The 14,209-nt window shown below is 48.3% G+C and overlaps 1 protein-coding gene across 7 annotated transcripts in view; it reads right to left on the bottom strand.

Moving 5' to 3' along the window:
• Positions 1–14,209, bottom strand: part of TET3 (tet methylcytosine dioxygenase 3) — a 120,685-nt gene that overhangs the window by 13,736 nt on the left and 92,740 nt on the right. For all 7 annotated transcript variants that reach the window (XM_077134591.1, XM_077134596.1, XM_077134590.1 and 4 more), the window contains 3 exons: positions 9,085–9,178; positions 3,402–3,610; positions 2,033–2,183 (listed from right to left, as the gene is read on the bottom strand). In XM_077134591.1, coding sequence (XP_076990706.1) covers positions 2,033–2,183; positions 3,402–3,610; positions 9,085–9,178 — 454 coding nt within the window. The remainder of the gene's footprint in view (positions 1–2,032; positions 2,184–3,401; positions 3,611–9,084; positions 9,179–14,209) is intronic.

The raw sequence follows: 14,209 nt of genomic DNA, 5'->3' as shown, positions 1-14,209 counted from the left end.
TGCCTTAGATCTCTGGTGCAGTATATTGGGTACATAAAAAGTGTATGTGATGAGTGCGGCTCCTTTTTCCTCCATGACAGTCAGGAAGGCAGAGTGGCAGAGCAGTGGTCAGGGTTGGTGAAACTCCACAGCCAGCCAGGCCCAGAGCATGCTGGACACAGATGGACTTTAAAGGTCGAACTTCTAGATCTGTCCCATCTAATGTGTCAGTCACTAGCCTCAAGTGGTCACTGACATATAGATTAATTTTCACTGAAATTAAATAGAATAAAAATTCAGTTCCTCTGTCATACTAGCCATATCACACATGCCACATGAGGCCAATGGCTACTGTACTGGACAGAGCAGATACAGAACATTTCCATCAGGATGGAAACTTCTGTTGGACAGTGCTGCCCCAGACACAGTCATGTTTGGCAGACAGCCTCTCCCCAGGGCCCCCTGAGAACAGCAAGTGGGGCTGGTGGACTGTCCTAGCAGGTCCCAAGCACAGGCACAAAGCAGGAGGAATTAGGGAGAGAAAAACAGTGAAGTTCACAGAATTAGGAATGGAGGGAGACAATGGCTCCACCGTGCATGCAGTGGGAGCCCAGGGCTCAGCCACCGTGCCTGCACCAGCCTGAGCTGACAGAGCCACAGCCACCTCCCTGGGTCGTCCAGCAGTGCCCAGGCCTCACGGTGCTGGGGAAACATGGACCTGAGTTCAAATCCTGACTCCAGCATTTACTAGTGATGTGGCCGTGGGCAAGGCATTTACCTTGTTTGTAAACGAGGGGGGACAAAAGTATCTAGATCACTGGATGTCATGAAATTAAGCGCCCGGGAAATGATGGCTGATGTAATAGGGAAAGTATCTGTGAGAAATTAAACCAACATATTTTCATTCATGATCATTTGTAGTTCCTGGCAGCCGTGGGGCATCTCCATTCACGGAAGCTGTCGCATTTGCTGCTTCCGAAGGAGGGTGGGTGCCGTCTCATACGAAAGTCTAGTGTCAAATCAGACTATTTTAAGCTCACACAATAGTTTAAAAGGCAGGCTTTGAGGAAAAAGGGGGTTCTAAATTGAGAAATGCTTCCTCTTAATTATGACGAGCAGAGTGTGGAAGTCTGAGCCCAGAAGTTTACCTGCACTGGGGAGAGAGGACGTGCCCAGGGGAAGGAAGTCCCTGCCCCGTGGGCACAAGTGAAGCCCTTTGGGACCCGGAGGAGCTCGGGACCCAGTACCCCACTCTCTCAGGCCTCCAGCCCCAGGCAGGAGGGAGAAAGGCTGGAGGGGAAATGACAGAGAGCCCAGAAGGGTTTGTGCCCTCTCTGCCTTCGGAACGCTAAGAGGAGACTACTTCTCAGAATGCCCTTCACAATGCAGGCAACGGGAGAAATGGCCAAGGGTGGGATGGCCAGACCTGATGCTCCTGGCCCCCACAGCTTAGGCACAGCCTGCAGTGGAGACCCCAAGAGGCCCAGGAGTCGTGCTGCCAGAAGGAAAGGGGAAGGCCTGGGGAGAGGCCTGCACTCCAGGTGGGGAGGCTGCAGATGGGGCCCCACGCACAGAGGCCGTGCTGCGCAGTGCCAGCCCAGAGCCAGAGCCGAAGGACCTTCAGTGGACAGAGCGAGTGCTGGACACAGAGAATGCCCAGCAGCCAAGCGGTGAGGATGCCTTGGGGAGTCCAGTAAAGACCCAGTGGGTGGCCCAGGACCAGAGGAGCCTTCTCTTGCCCTGTCCACCTAAAATATGTCCCAGGAAGAACGAAGGGAAGAAATAACCCCTCGGGAAGAATTAGAATAGATTCCTTAAAAAGACAGTTCTGAACTAGAGGAGCTGAGTTATCTATAATTGGCAAGTCTAATTTCTCACTCACTGCCCACCTCCAATGCCTTCTTTCACAGGAAGATAAGCTCAGCTTAAAAAATAATAAAACAAGTTACATTTTCTGCCTGAGTCATGATGTGTGAATTCTACCTCTACTGTGACTGCTGAAGGCCAGGTAGAGAGGGAGTGGATTGGTGGGGTCCCGTGGAGCTCGGCTCACCTCTTTGGGATTGTCCCCGGTGAGGCGGAACTTGCGAGGTGTCTTGCTTCGAGCGTATTTGCAGCCGTTGAAGTACATGCTCCAGGAGCAGCCGAAGGAGAAGGAGGCACCGCAGGTGTTGGGGTCTTTGCCTTGGCAAGCGCAGGTCCGGCTGCAACAGACACTGCAGGTCAGGTAATATCCAGACACAGTTTTCCCCTGCCTCGGGGGAAGCCCTGCTTCTGCAATCTTCCTCCTTCCTCAGGGGGAGCCCTGGTGACGCCTGGCATCCACCAGGCACCCAGTGACTGAACCACATCCTCTCCTGCTTCAAACTCCTCTCTCGAATTTCCTTGGGTAGAAAGCCATCTCTGAGTGGCCTGTTTTGCCCCTGCCCCTGAGCCTAAAGAGTCTACAGGGATAAGCAGGAAGAACCTACTTTAAAAACCCAAGTAATTACTGATTATCTATGTTAATTTTTATTTCATTTGTTAATTATTTTTAATAAATACATTTTAAAAAAATAGAAAACAAAACAAAAAAAACCCAATTAAGTTTGTATTTTTCCTTAACTCCAACATCTTGACCGACTCCAACACAGACCTTACCATCGGAAAATAATGTGAGCCAAGGTCTGAGTACACCTGCTGCCTACCACCCCAGACACTGGCAGGCTTTTACACAAATAAACATGGGAACTAAAATTCAACACTTAACTAAAATCTGGAAACAACTCAAATGCCCTTCAATGGGAGAATGGGTAAATTGGAGTTTATCCATACAGTGGAATGTTACTCAGCAGTAAAAAGGATGGAGCTGCTGACACATGCATCAATACAGAAGACCTGCAGACACAAGCTCAGGGAAGGAGCTGGACTCGAGAGGCTACATGCCAGGGCTCCATTTATACAATATTTTTGCTGAGGCAAATCTACAGGGACAGGAAACAGGTTGGTGGATGACAGAGGCAGAGGATATGGAAAGGAATGACAAAAAGAGGGGACGGGGGAATCTCAGGGGGTGATGGAACTATTCTGGTGGTATCCATGACTGTAAATGTTTGTCAAAATTCTCAGAATTCACCTAATTTAGGAAATGAGAAAAAAACCCACAAGTACATTCTGTAACTATCACCGACCCCTTCCATGTATGGGGGTTTAGACTGATTTCACACTTGTTACCATCATCAGAACGTCAGAGCTTATTGGGGGCAGGAGGGTGAGGCTGGGCCAAGTCAACAGACCCTCCCAACTGGGGCGGGGACGCAGGGCCCGATGCCACGGTCTGAAATCTGTGGGACAGCATCCTGGAGACGGGGAGGGGAGCGCACAGAGGAGGCCCAGCCCAGCACCCCGCGGGGAGACCCTGGCCCGGCTCCCTGCCCACATACTCGTCATTGAGGCCACATCTCCGGCTGGTGGGGTTCCCGTACTTCCGCAGGGTGTCGGTGAGCTCCTGGTAGAGGGTGTCACTGAGGCTGCGGGGGATGCCCTCCCAGGCGAGGATGAGGATGACGATGACAGCGTTCTGGCAGTGGTGTCCGGCCCGGTGCCGCACCAGGCAGAGCAGCTTCTCCTCCTGCGTGTGCCTGCGGATCACCTGCAGGGGCGCAGGGCGGGCGCCGTCAGCTGCAGGAACCGGGCACCCATGCCTCTCCGCACGGCTGCCATGTGCCCCCCGCCCCTGCCAAGCAGACCTGGTGTGTCCCTGGGGGTCACACCCTGGCGGCAACGACCACACAGGCTAAGCGATTGTTGATTAGGGAATGAAAAACACAAAAGCTATTTTTCTAAAACAGCAAAATAAAAATGAATGACTATACTGGAATTACTTTCCAGAAATCTACAATCTCCAGATGGGTCCCTGCACCAGATAAGTCCTGAAATGCAGAGGGGCCAGCCTCTCCAGAACATCAACTAGTTTCATCCCCCAATCCCACATTATTCACAGCCCTTTCCAACATGAAAAAGTTAGAATGGGCATAGCCCAAATACCCCTAAAGAGTGGGAGAAGGATCGAAGGAGGAGTTATAACAGAGAAGAAAGGATTTAACAAATGAGTATGACTGCTGAACATTAAATTGATATTTCTTTTAGTCTCCAGTGTCTTGGAGCAACTAGAAGGAAAAACTTAAAATTGTGGAACTGTAACCCATACCAAACTCTGAAATCTGTTCTATAATTGTTGCAGTGTGCTTTGAAATCTATTGCATTTTTATACATGTGTTATTTTTCATAATAAAAATACATAAATAAAAACCAAAAAACCCAAATGACTATAAACTCTAATTTACTTATGACTTTTATGGGCTTAAGAGTTAAGATATGCAAGTAACACTATATGTCAAATACACCCTGGGATGGTCCATTGGTCCTGAAACACCTGCAGAGAAAATGCTGCCTCTCTGGGTGTTTTTAGGTAAAAAGTGAGGGCCTCAGGGGCTGCACCTTTCTGCTCCTCAGGATCCCACCGCTCCCTCGTCCACTGGTTCCGAGAGAACACCCCAGCTCACAGAAACGCAGCTCAGGGCAAAGGGTCCCAGGAGCTGAGGAATGATGGAGCCAAATCTCCCCAAAGGAAGCCCAAGCGATTCTGTGACCAGACAGGACGTGGGGGGCTGTGGGAGGGGGAGATGAGGGCAGCCCAGGAAGGGCTTCGAGTGGGACACCAAGCGGCAAGGACTCAGTCCTACAGATCCTGCAGACAGAGGCTCCACCCAGGGTGCTAATTTCTCATGCTGTAGAAGAGGAGGGTAAGGCAGGGAGAAGGCAGCAGACCAGACAGGAGAACCGCTGGGAGACCATTACAGGCAAAAACAGAGAATTTCCATGTTACGGCAGTGGAAAACTAAATAGGAAAAGGAATGGATTCCAGAGACACTGAGGAGAAAAGTGCCTCTTCATCACCCTGATTTCACCTGACAGTAAGGGCCGAGGGACAGGGAGAGGCCCTAAATGCCTTCCACGTCTTGTGGCTTAGGGGAGAGGTGGGAAAGGGCGTCGTTTACCTTGTCGACAAGGTTTTGGGGAACATGCTGAGGTCCAGATACTTTGGAACAGCAGAGTGGATATTGCTAGGGGACCCCAACAAAGCAGGTCTGGAGGCCAGGATGTGTCTGGGCTGGAGACAGACTCGGTCACGAGATGCTCAGTGTGGAGAGAGCTCTACGGGGACAGTGACACTGGCAAAATAAGGAAAGCGGGCCAGACGTGACACTAGGAGTGCCGTGGGCCATAGCAAACTGAAAGGAATTTGCTTCGTCAAAAAGGGGGCAGCCAAGCCTTCCTCCATCTACCACTGCCTGGCAGGATTCTAGTTTGGTGGAACTAACTCTTCCGATTTTCAAGGAAGCAAATGCAAGTCTCCCTTTTAAAAACATATGTACCAAAATTAAATTTGTAAAAGACACTCTGCAGGCTGAACAAAACATACCCCTGGGTGGGCTGTGAGTAGGAACTTTAGGTGACAGCAGAATTGGTGCTTCCTCATCAAAGCATCAATCACATCATTATTTTTTCAATTGTTTTTTAAGGAATCAGTAACTCAAAAACACGACATCCTTACAGTGTTAGAATTCACCATGTTCTTGATGGGCTTCCCGACAAGGTAAGCCCTGTGGAAGCAGATAGCACGTCCCTTCCACTGCTTCATCCCTGAGCTGGGACTAGTGTGGGCATCAACACAAACATACAGCACATTACACACATATATACAGAAACTGGTAAGAGGGCCCTCACCACATCTAGGGTTTCCAAGGCACTGTCACTGCCTTCCACTCAGGGTGGCTCGCCAGCTAACTGCACTCCTAGGCAGTGTGCTCAGAGCACACAGGGAGACAGCAGACCCAACCTGCTGAAGCTGCGATCTATGCCATGTCCTTTTGGTTTCCCAAGTGGCACACAAACGTCACGAGGCATGAGCAGATTGCACTCTGCAGCCACATCCTCCCAGGCCTATGGATACACTCCGAAAACAATCCAGGGGGGTTTCCACCCACACTCCCATGAAGGAACCCATCAGGATGAAATGCACGGAAGTGCAAAGGACAGCGGCCAACGAGGCACAAATACACCAATACCCAAATATGACAAGTGAAACGGTTCACATCCATTATAGAATCTTACGGATAATAAACACCCCTCTGGTTTCTGAGCAGGACTTCTCAATCACTGGACCAAGAGTAGCACAACATCAAGAGAAACTGAAAACTTCCTCCCCTGACTTCCACGCATGGTGCTTCATTCTAACTCCTGGGGTTTCCCAAATCAGTCCCCTCCTCCATGCCCCCAACAGGCCTTCATGTACCTGCCTTCTGACCTGGTTAGCCTTGCAGACTGGCCCACAGAGCATACATGAGGTTCCTCTATCAAAAGTCCATTCTGCTGTCCATGATGTGTGCTTCCAGCATGTCTGTGTATTTTCTGAGTCTTTGAAAGGTGTGGCTGAGCTATCACTCATACACTCAGCTACCTGGTATGCTTCTGGTATTTATTTTATGTATGCCACTCTAAAATCAGAGATCACAGGGATCTCTCTGGGTTGCTCCGCTGCTTCCACAGGTCATTCTCTCAATGTCTACGGCATCATTTGCTGGGCTCCCACGGTGTGCCCTGACTTTGTCCCCCAACATCCCAGCCAGTCAAGCCTGAACCAATCAGGCACCAGCACTTAGCTGAAGGCACCGGTTGAGGTCCGGACTGCAAACACAGATGTGAACGCTGGTTGGAAAAGAACACCCAGGCTCTAGCCACGGGACCGTATGGGGTGGGAGAACCATGGGAGATGTCAGCCCCACAGGCTGGATGCCGACACTCGTGGTCACCGAAAACAATCCATCCTTGGCATTTGTGGGTCACTCCAGCAGGGCTGGCAAGGAGAAGGAAATACCTGCCCCTGCTTACCCAAAGGAAGTGGAACTCTTTTGGAGAGACCTTCTCACCAAAAGACATACGGTATTTGGTGAATGCAGAACCCAAAACCACAGATGCCCACCACACAAATGAAGTGGCTAGAAAAGAAAAGCAAAATAACACAAATGGGCACTGCCACTCCCTACCCCTTAATAGTTCTGTAATCTACCGCCCATTTGTTCTTGCCATAATCAAACAAGAAATATCTTTCCTCTCCTTTTTCGTTCATTTATCAGAGGTGGCTTTCCCTGACTTCTGGGAACACTGGCACTAGGTGCCCCCTTCTCCCTTGCCTTTTCTTCCAGAGCAGCTCAGGGGTACCCACAGGGCTATTCTGGCCTCAGACACCATCTCCAGCTCAATATGCCCACGGGATCTGGGCATCTGTCCACAGGCTCCAAGGACCGAACTCTCCCTGTGCTACACCTTGCCTCTTCTCACAGCCACAGGACCTGGTGTCACGCTTTACCTGGCACCTCCCTCCCCGCCTCCCTGGTGTCCTGGTCTCCAGGCAGACGTCTTCCCAGGCCTCCACAGAGACCTGCAGAGCCTGCATTAAGAGTTAACTCTTTGTATCCACATGCGGGGACTGGAAATGCATGTTTCCTTCTTTAGTGTCATCCAAAACAGCCAGCTGTTCTCCTTCCTTACGGTGACAACTTTTCCTGAAGTCCCTAATGTTAGCTGGAAAAGTCTCTAATTATTCCTGCGCCCCAAAGATTTTCAATTTCCTGCCCCAAGACTTTAGAACTCCTAAACAACCATGTGCATTAGCAGGCAAAAGAGGCAGTGGTTATTCTACCACAGATATCTATCATTTTCCTGATAGGGTCTCTGGGGAGACAGCACCCCACCCTGAGTCCCATCAGACAGATACGATCAACCTCCCACTGTGTGGACTTTCCTCCACCAGGGCCCACAGGCTCCTTCATGCCCGTGAATGCTCCACACAGGTCCCAATTCTTTCGTTATACATAATTCTACGAGGCCAGCTGACAATTGCTAAAAATAGATATGTGAAACCTTCAAGTTCAGATGCCTTTTATTTTTCTTAAACACAGACATGCAAAGGCAGGGCTATGTGCCAGATGAAGTGGGCTTGTGTCCAGACGGGCTGGCAAAGGTCACCTGACCACTTCCTCTACCTCAGGATTGGCCAGGTGGGTGTCCCCCAGCCTCTCTGCCTTTACCCAGGTGACTCCCTCACCTAGAACGCTTCTCCCACTCCTCAGTCCGTTTCATATGATTCTGTATCCAGCGTCCCAAGCCCGTCCACTTTCTCGAACCTGAATACCCCACCTGCTGTTCAGTGTTTTGCCCCTGAACTTGTGCCACGCTGAGTCTGCCTCTTGAAGTTAAGCCTCCATTTTACTTCATGTGTTTCTAAATCATAAACTGCTTGCAGTAAGGGACAGAGCCTCAGTTTCCCAGGCAGATGCCTCTATAAGCCCCCAGCCCAGGGGGCTAGCTGGCCTTGCTCTGCCCCTAAGCATCCATCCCACAGGAGTAGATACTCAGCTAAAGAGCTCTTTATGGGGAGGGCTACAGTGGCTCAGCAGGCAAGAATGCTTGCCTGCCATGCCAGAGGACCCGGGTTCGATTCCCGGTGTCTGCCCATGTAAAAAAAAAAGAGCTCTTTACGGGCTGAAAGGGTAAGATGAGAAGAGCTCTGTTGAATGTGAGTCATTTACACTTCCCCTGCTGGGCTGCCATACAGGAAACAGTGGCCCAGGAGTGAGACAGCTGCCCTGAGGCCCAGGTTGGGTCACAGCACAGCCACCTGCAGTCTCTTCCCTGCTCTGGACAGTCACACACACTGGGGAGGGGGTACAGGCCCAGCTACGGCTAACGACAGCACCTCCAGCTTCCCCTTCTCCTAACCCCAGAGCCCAGGGACACGGGGTCAGCGTGAGAAGAATGCAGTGCCTGGTGCGGTTCTGAGGCCAGGTGCTGACATGCAAACCAGGTAAGGACAGATAGCTGGGGTTGAGGGGAAAGACACAGTACCAAGCCCAAACGCCAGCTCTAGGGTTTCCCTGGCCAGCAAACACATCTGGTTCACACTCATGCACACACGCCCTGGCCTGTGGCCTGCTCAGCCACGTGAGTCAAGGAGTCAGTGGAGAGGGCAGCATGGCCTTGGGCGCAGGCCCCAACACTTACCCACTTTGCAATGGGGCAGCCACGTGAGCTCTTGCCCTCCTTCCCGGTGTAGATGACCTTCTCAATCCGGATGGCTTTCCCCTTCTCTCCGTACCTGCAGGAGGAGACAGACACCACCATTAGCACAGCGACTTCCACAGGACGGCTTTGGGTTAAGGAGGAAAACCCAGATTTGCTAAGGAGGAAACCCAGAGTGCAGCAGTCTGGGTTTCTGGTTACTGTGGAAAGGTTTAAATGTGTGTTCTGTGCTGAGAGACACTGGAGACAGAGAGGCCACTCACAGGTCCCAGGCCGTCCGGTTCACATGCTTCTGCTCTGCTCCCACCCTCCGGCCCACCTCTGTCCCAGGGCAGAGGGGCAGCTATGCGGAAAGGCCCCAGTCAAGCCCTCCGAGCCTCCAGGAAGGCACTGAAACCAAAGGCTAAACCTAAGCATTTGTATCCAGCCATGGTGGCTGAGTCACCCTCAGAGTCTATAAATCCAATAATAAAGACAATAAATGGGGAAATCCTTATTGTTCTCTTGTATGGATTCCCAGCTGACATTTGAACAAAATGAGGACGAATACCGAGCCTGGGGGGAAAAGGCTCCCCAAGCCCCAAATACCGGCTCCAGGGTTCCTGGAACACGAAATACGACTGGTTCTTGCACAGCTCTGCTCTGCCTCCCCAGTCCCCGCACAGAGGCACGTGTCAGAGTCACAGCTCTCTGAGGCCATCTAATGAACCGCACCATGTCCAAGAGGTAATGAAACAGCAATCCCTAGAGCTGACCGACGTGCCCGAAGCCACGCAACCACATGGGGCGATGATGGTTAAAGTACAGCCTTGGGGTCAAGCAGACTGGGCACTGGGTTTAGTGCCAGGCCAGTCACTTACTTTCTCTGTGACTAAGGCCAAACTCCTGAACTTCTCTAAGCCCCATTTCCTCATCTGTAAAATGGGGACAAAATTAGTTCCTACCTACTACACTTGGTAAAAGAGTAAGGGGGATAATGTACATGAAATTCATATTTTAACATGTTTTGAAGCTCCTGGCATGAAGGAAAGAGCCAATAAATATTAATGGTTCTCTATAATGTGAACAGCCACCTTACCAAATACCTTATTTTGAATAGTTTTTAAATTTCTGCTATAATAGCATATCATCTGCAATTAACAGCAATCTCCCACTTCCTCCTTTCCACTGTTTATACCTCTCTTCTAGTCTCCCATCTCTCTGTGCTGGTCAGCCCTTCTGAAGTGCTAGCAGGAATCTTTTGCTTACTTCCTGGCTTCATGGACAATCCATGACGGAGCATGAAGCTGGCTGACTTTTGGGTAAAGACAAAACTTCACTTTCAAGAGTTTTACTAAAGGGATCCTAGTCTAAAGATCTTTAATCAGGAGCTAATGATTACTTTTATCAAATATATTTTTAACATCTCAGGAGATGACAAATGTTTTTTCTCCTTTGATCAATTAACACGGTATGCTATTTTAATGCGATATCTAAATTAAATTATCCCTGTATTTCTGTAATGAAGCCAATGTGGTCACTGCATATCATTAGTCAAATGTACTGTTAACACACACAGCCACTTCACTTCTAGGAATCCCTATCTCAGAAATAACTGTACAAATGCACCAAGATTTAGGAGCAAGATACTCATTGTCACAACAAACACAATTCTAAAATGACCACAAAAAATTTCAAAAACAACTTAAATGCCCATTATGGAACTGACTAAATAAAATATGTGTTTGTCCTTTCAAAGGAAAATTATGTCATAAAAAAGGACTAGACAGATGTATATGTACTGAGATGGAAAGACATTAAGTGGGGGGAAGAAAATGGTAAATAGTGTGTATGTTATGACTGATCCCATTTGGCTTAAAATTTCCCCCAATACATGTTTATTTGCAAAGGCTTAGAAAAATCTAAACATAAGCATCAAACTTAAATATATATATATATATTCCTTCAGGGAAGAATAATTGGTGGAAAGATTTTCACTCGTAAGAGACTTATTCAAAAAGCCATCAATGGGCATGTTTTATTTTTGTAGTTAAAAAAGAGAACAAAGTTGTTTTTTTTAAATGCTGATCTAGGGCTTCCCTGAGTTCCATGTTCTCTATTTCACTCCAGATCTTAGGGAAGTATTTCTGGTAGTTTCAACATTAAAATTCTATGCTAGTCCCCTATAGAAAGTATCTAGAAGACAGGACTCTGGGGAGCTTATATAGCTTGGACTGGATTGAGAGGAAAAGTCCAGATAGTGCAGCTTTTGTTTGGTTCCTGGAAAACTTTCAATTCATACAAGTTTTTATCAGCAAGTGCCCACAAGGGCAGGGTCTGGGCACTGCATGCGTCCTGGGACGGCTGCGGGGAAGCACAGCCCGAGGGGACTGCGCTGCTTTCACCTGACGCCCAAGGAACAGCGAAGGAATATCAAGTTCCCGCAGGAGGGTGAGCTGAGGACACAGCTCTGGCTAGGACCCCCCCCCCCGCCCCGCCCCATTCTGCCCTTGTGAGAACTGCCTCCTGCAGGGAACTTCAGACTACACGGTAGAGAGCAAATAAAAGGGCCAGGGCACTGTCTGTTCAGTTTTTTTTTTTTTTCTTTTTTAAATTGGCACTGCCTCCTGCATTTTAAAGATAATCAACTAACAAACCTGCTTTAGCTCTCTCTCTCTCCTTAAAGATCTCACCTTCCCGCCTATCATTAAGAGGCCCTTCTGGCATCTAGATGAATGCCTGCAGTCTTTACGCTCAGTCTCAAAGGAGAGGCTGAAACCTTATTCTTTCAAAAGGTGACCTAGTAATTTCAGCCCGTGCTTCTCAAAGGGTGGTCCCCGGAACAGCAGTGGCAGCCTCTGAACTGCAGGATCCGAGATGGGGGGTGGGCCCGGCACGCTGCTTTCAGAAGCCCTCCAGGAGTGGCTGAGTCCACTCGTGTGTGAGAACCACGGATCTAAAGCTGGGTTTCTTCAGGGTTATCTCTACCATGAAGCTTGGGGGACTTGCTAGCACAGTGTTGGGTCTGCAATGGGCATTTAATGAACACCTACTGTCAGCCTGCAGAGACTCCCTTCCCAGCTAGAGGGCATGCGGTCTGCACAGCACACTGTTCTTAGATACCAGCTTGGCAACTGATTCGTCACCTGTGACAGCAAGTACCTGGGCTGCCAGGAGGCTGGGACCCAAAAATAAATGGGGATGATATTTTAGGATTTGCTTTCCACCTACCCCTCCTTTCTTCAAATCTTTACCAGAGAAGTCAAAAGCACGAATGTCTCCTTGATTTGAGTTTACTTCCCCTCCCTGCCTCTGACCAACCTCTGGCAGCAGAATTCTCCTGCAGAGAAAGTGTGGAGAGCAGAGACCTCAGGAAGGACACTCTAGGCCATTCACAAGCTAAACCACAGCAGGCTCATTTAACATCAATCATTCACCACCACCACCCCGCTTCTTGCTCCAGAAAGGATTTTCAAAAGAGGTCTTTAGGGTAAAAATAGCAGGCGATGAAATCAGAGTCAAGGGGGCTGGGGGGAAACACACAGACATGATGTTTGTACTCAGAATGCAAATGGCAGGGTCTTTTTTGTGTGTATTTTTTGAGAGATGAGACCTGAACATCTTGTCACACAAGAAATCAAGGAAGCTCACTATTTGTGGTAGTTTATGGATCGCAGAAAAGGCCCAGTTCTTTCCATCCAATCCTGTGGGTGAACATCTGTTGTAGGCAGAACTCTCGATTAGGTTTTTTCAGTTGAGGCCTGCCCCAGGGTGGGTCTTAATCCTTTTTCTCAAGTCCCTTTGTAAGATGATAAAAGGCAGAAAGAGACACTGAAGCTAAGAGATAAAATTCAGAGAAACACCCAGAGAAGTCTAGGGAAAACCATAGACGGGGAAGCCAGAAGCTAAAACAATGAAAGCTGAGAGAAAAGGACCAGCAGCTGTTGCCAGGTGCCCTGCTCTCTGACAGAGGAGCCCAAGTTCACTGGTAACAGTCTTCAGAGGAGGTATCGTCAATGTATCCTCAATGCCTTAAACTGGGACATGTCCACGGCTTTAGTACTGTAAATTTGTAAGCTAATAAATACCCATTGTAAAAGCCAACCCATTTCTGGCATCCTGCATTCCAGCAGCTTTAGCAAACAGAAACACCATTCAAAACTCCTTAGAGTCATGTCAAAAGGACTCGGGAGTACCGAATAGGCTCCCAGTGGCCAAAGATGAGACATCATCTTACTTCTGGTGGAGGTACACAAATCTGGTGCAAAGCTTACCAGCAGCCAACACAGACATGGAAAATGCAATCTGCTACATGATTTTCAAGGTCCTTAAGATAAAAATAAACCAGTTGCCGAGGGAAAAAAAAACAGAAGTATTCCTGGTCTTGAGAGGAATTCCTCCTTTGAATCAGTAGATCTACAGTTGGCTGTTATTTTTAAAGCAGTGAGAAAAAAAATAGGCCAATCTAAACTTTATCACTATCTCTTAATCTTCATTTCAAAACATACCTTCATTTCAAAACATACTCTTCTATAACTAAAAGTTATTTAGGGAGCTGTCGGGAAAGCTTATAAATTTTTAACATAAAAACTGTCCCAGATCAAACTTGTGTATCTGAATCCCCTGAAACCCTCACACAGCTAAGGTCAGTGACAAGGTGTTCCTCATAGAAATCACCAGCCAAAATGATGCCTGGTCCAGCCTCAAAACTGTATACAGACACACAGACACACACACACACACACACACACACACGGGCAACGCAGGGGTGCATGTACAACACACATACTGTTTTTTGTTTGTTTTGTTTTTCAATTTTTATTTATAAAACCAAACAAACACGAACATTCTTAACATAAGAACACTTGGTATGCAATCAGTGGCTCACAATATCATCACATAGTTGTATAGTCATCACCATGATCATTTCATAGAACATTCGCACCACTCCATAAAAAGAAAAAAGAAAAAACTCATACATACCACACAGTATGCCCTTCCCTCTCACTGACCACTAGTATTTCCCTCTACCCAATTTAACATTTGTGTCCCTATTATTTATTTTTAATCCGTATTTTTTACTCATCTGTCCATATCATAGATAAAAGGAACATCAGAACAAGACTTT

Source organism: Tamandua tetradactyla, chromosome 17 (assembly GCF_023851605.1).
Source record: "Tamandua tetradactyla isolate mTamTet1 chromosome 17, mTamTet1.pri, whole genome shotgun sequence".
In the NCBI taxonomy this organism is placed as follows: domain Eukaryota; kingdom Metazoa; phylum Chordata; class Mammalia; order Pilosa; family Myrmecophagidae; genus Tamandua; species Tamandua tetradactyla.
Note: the sequence above shows the minus strand (reverse complement) of the source record. Positions and strands in the feature narration are given on the sequence as shown.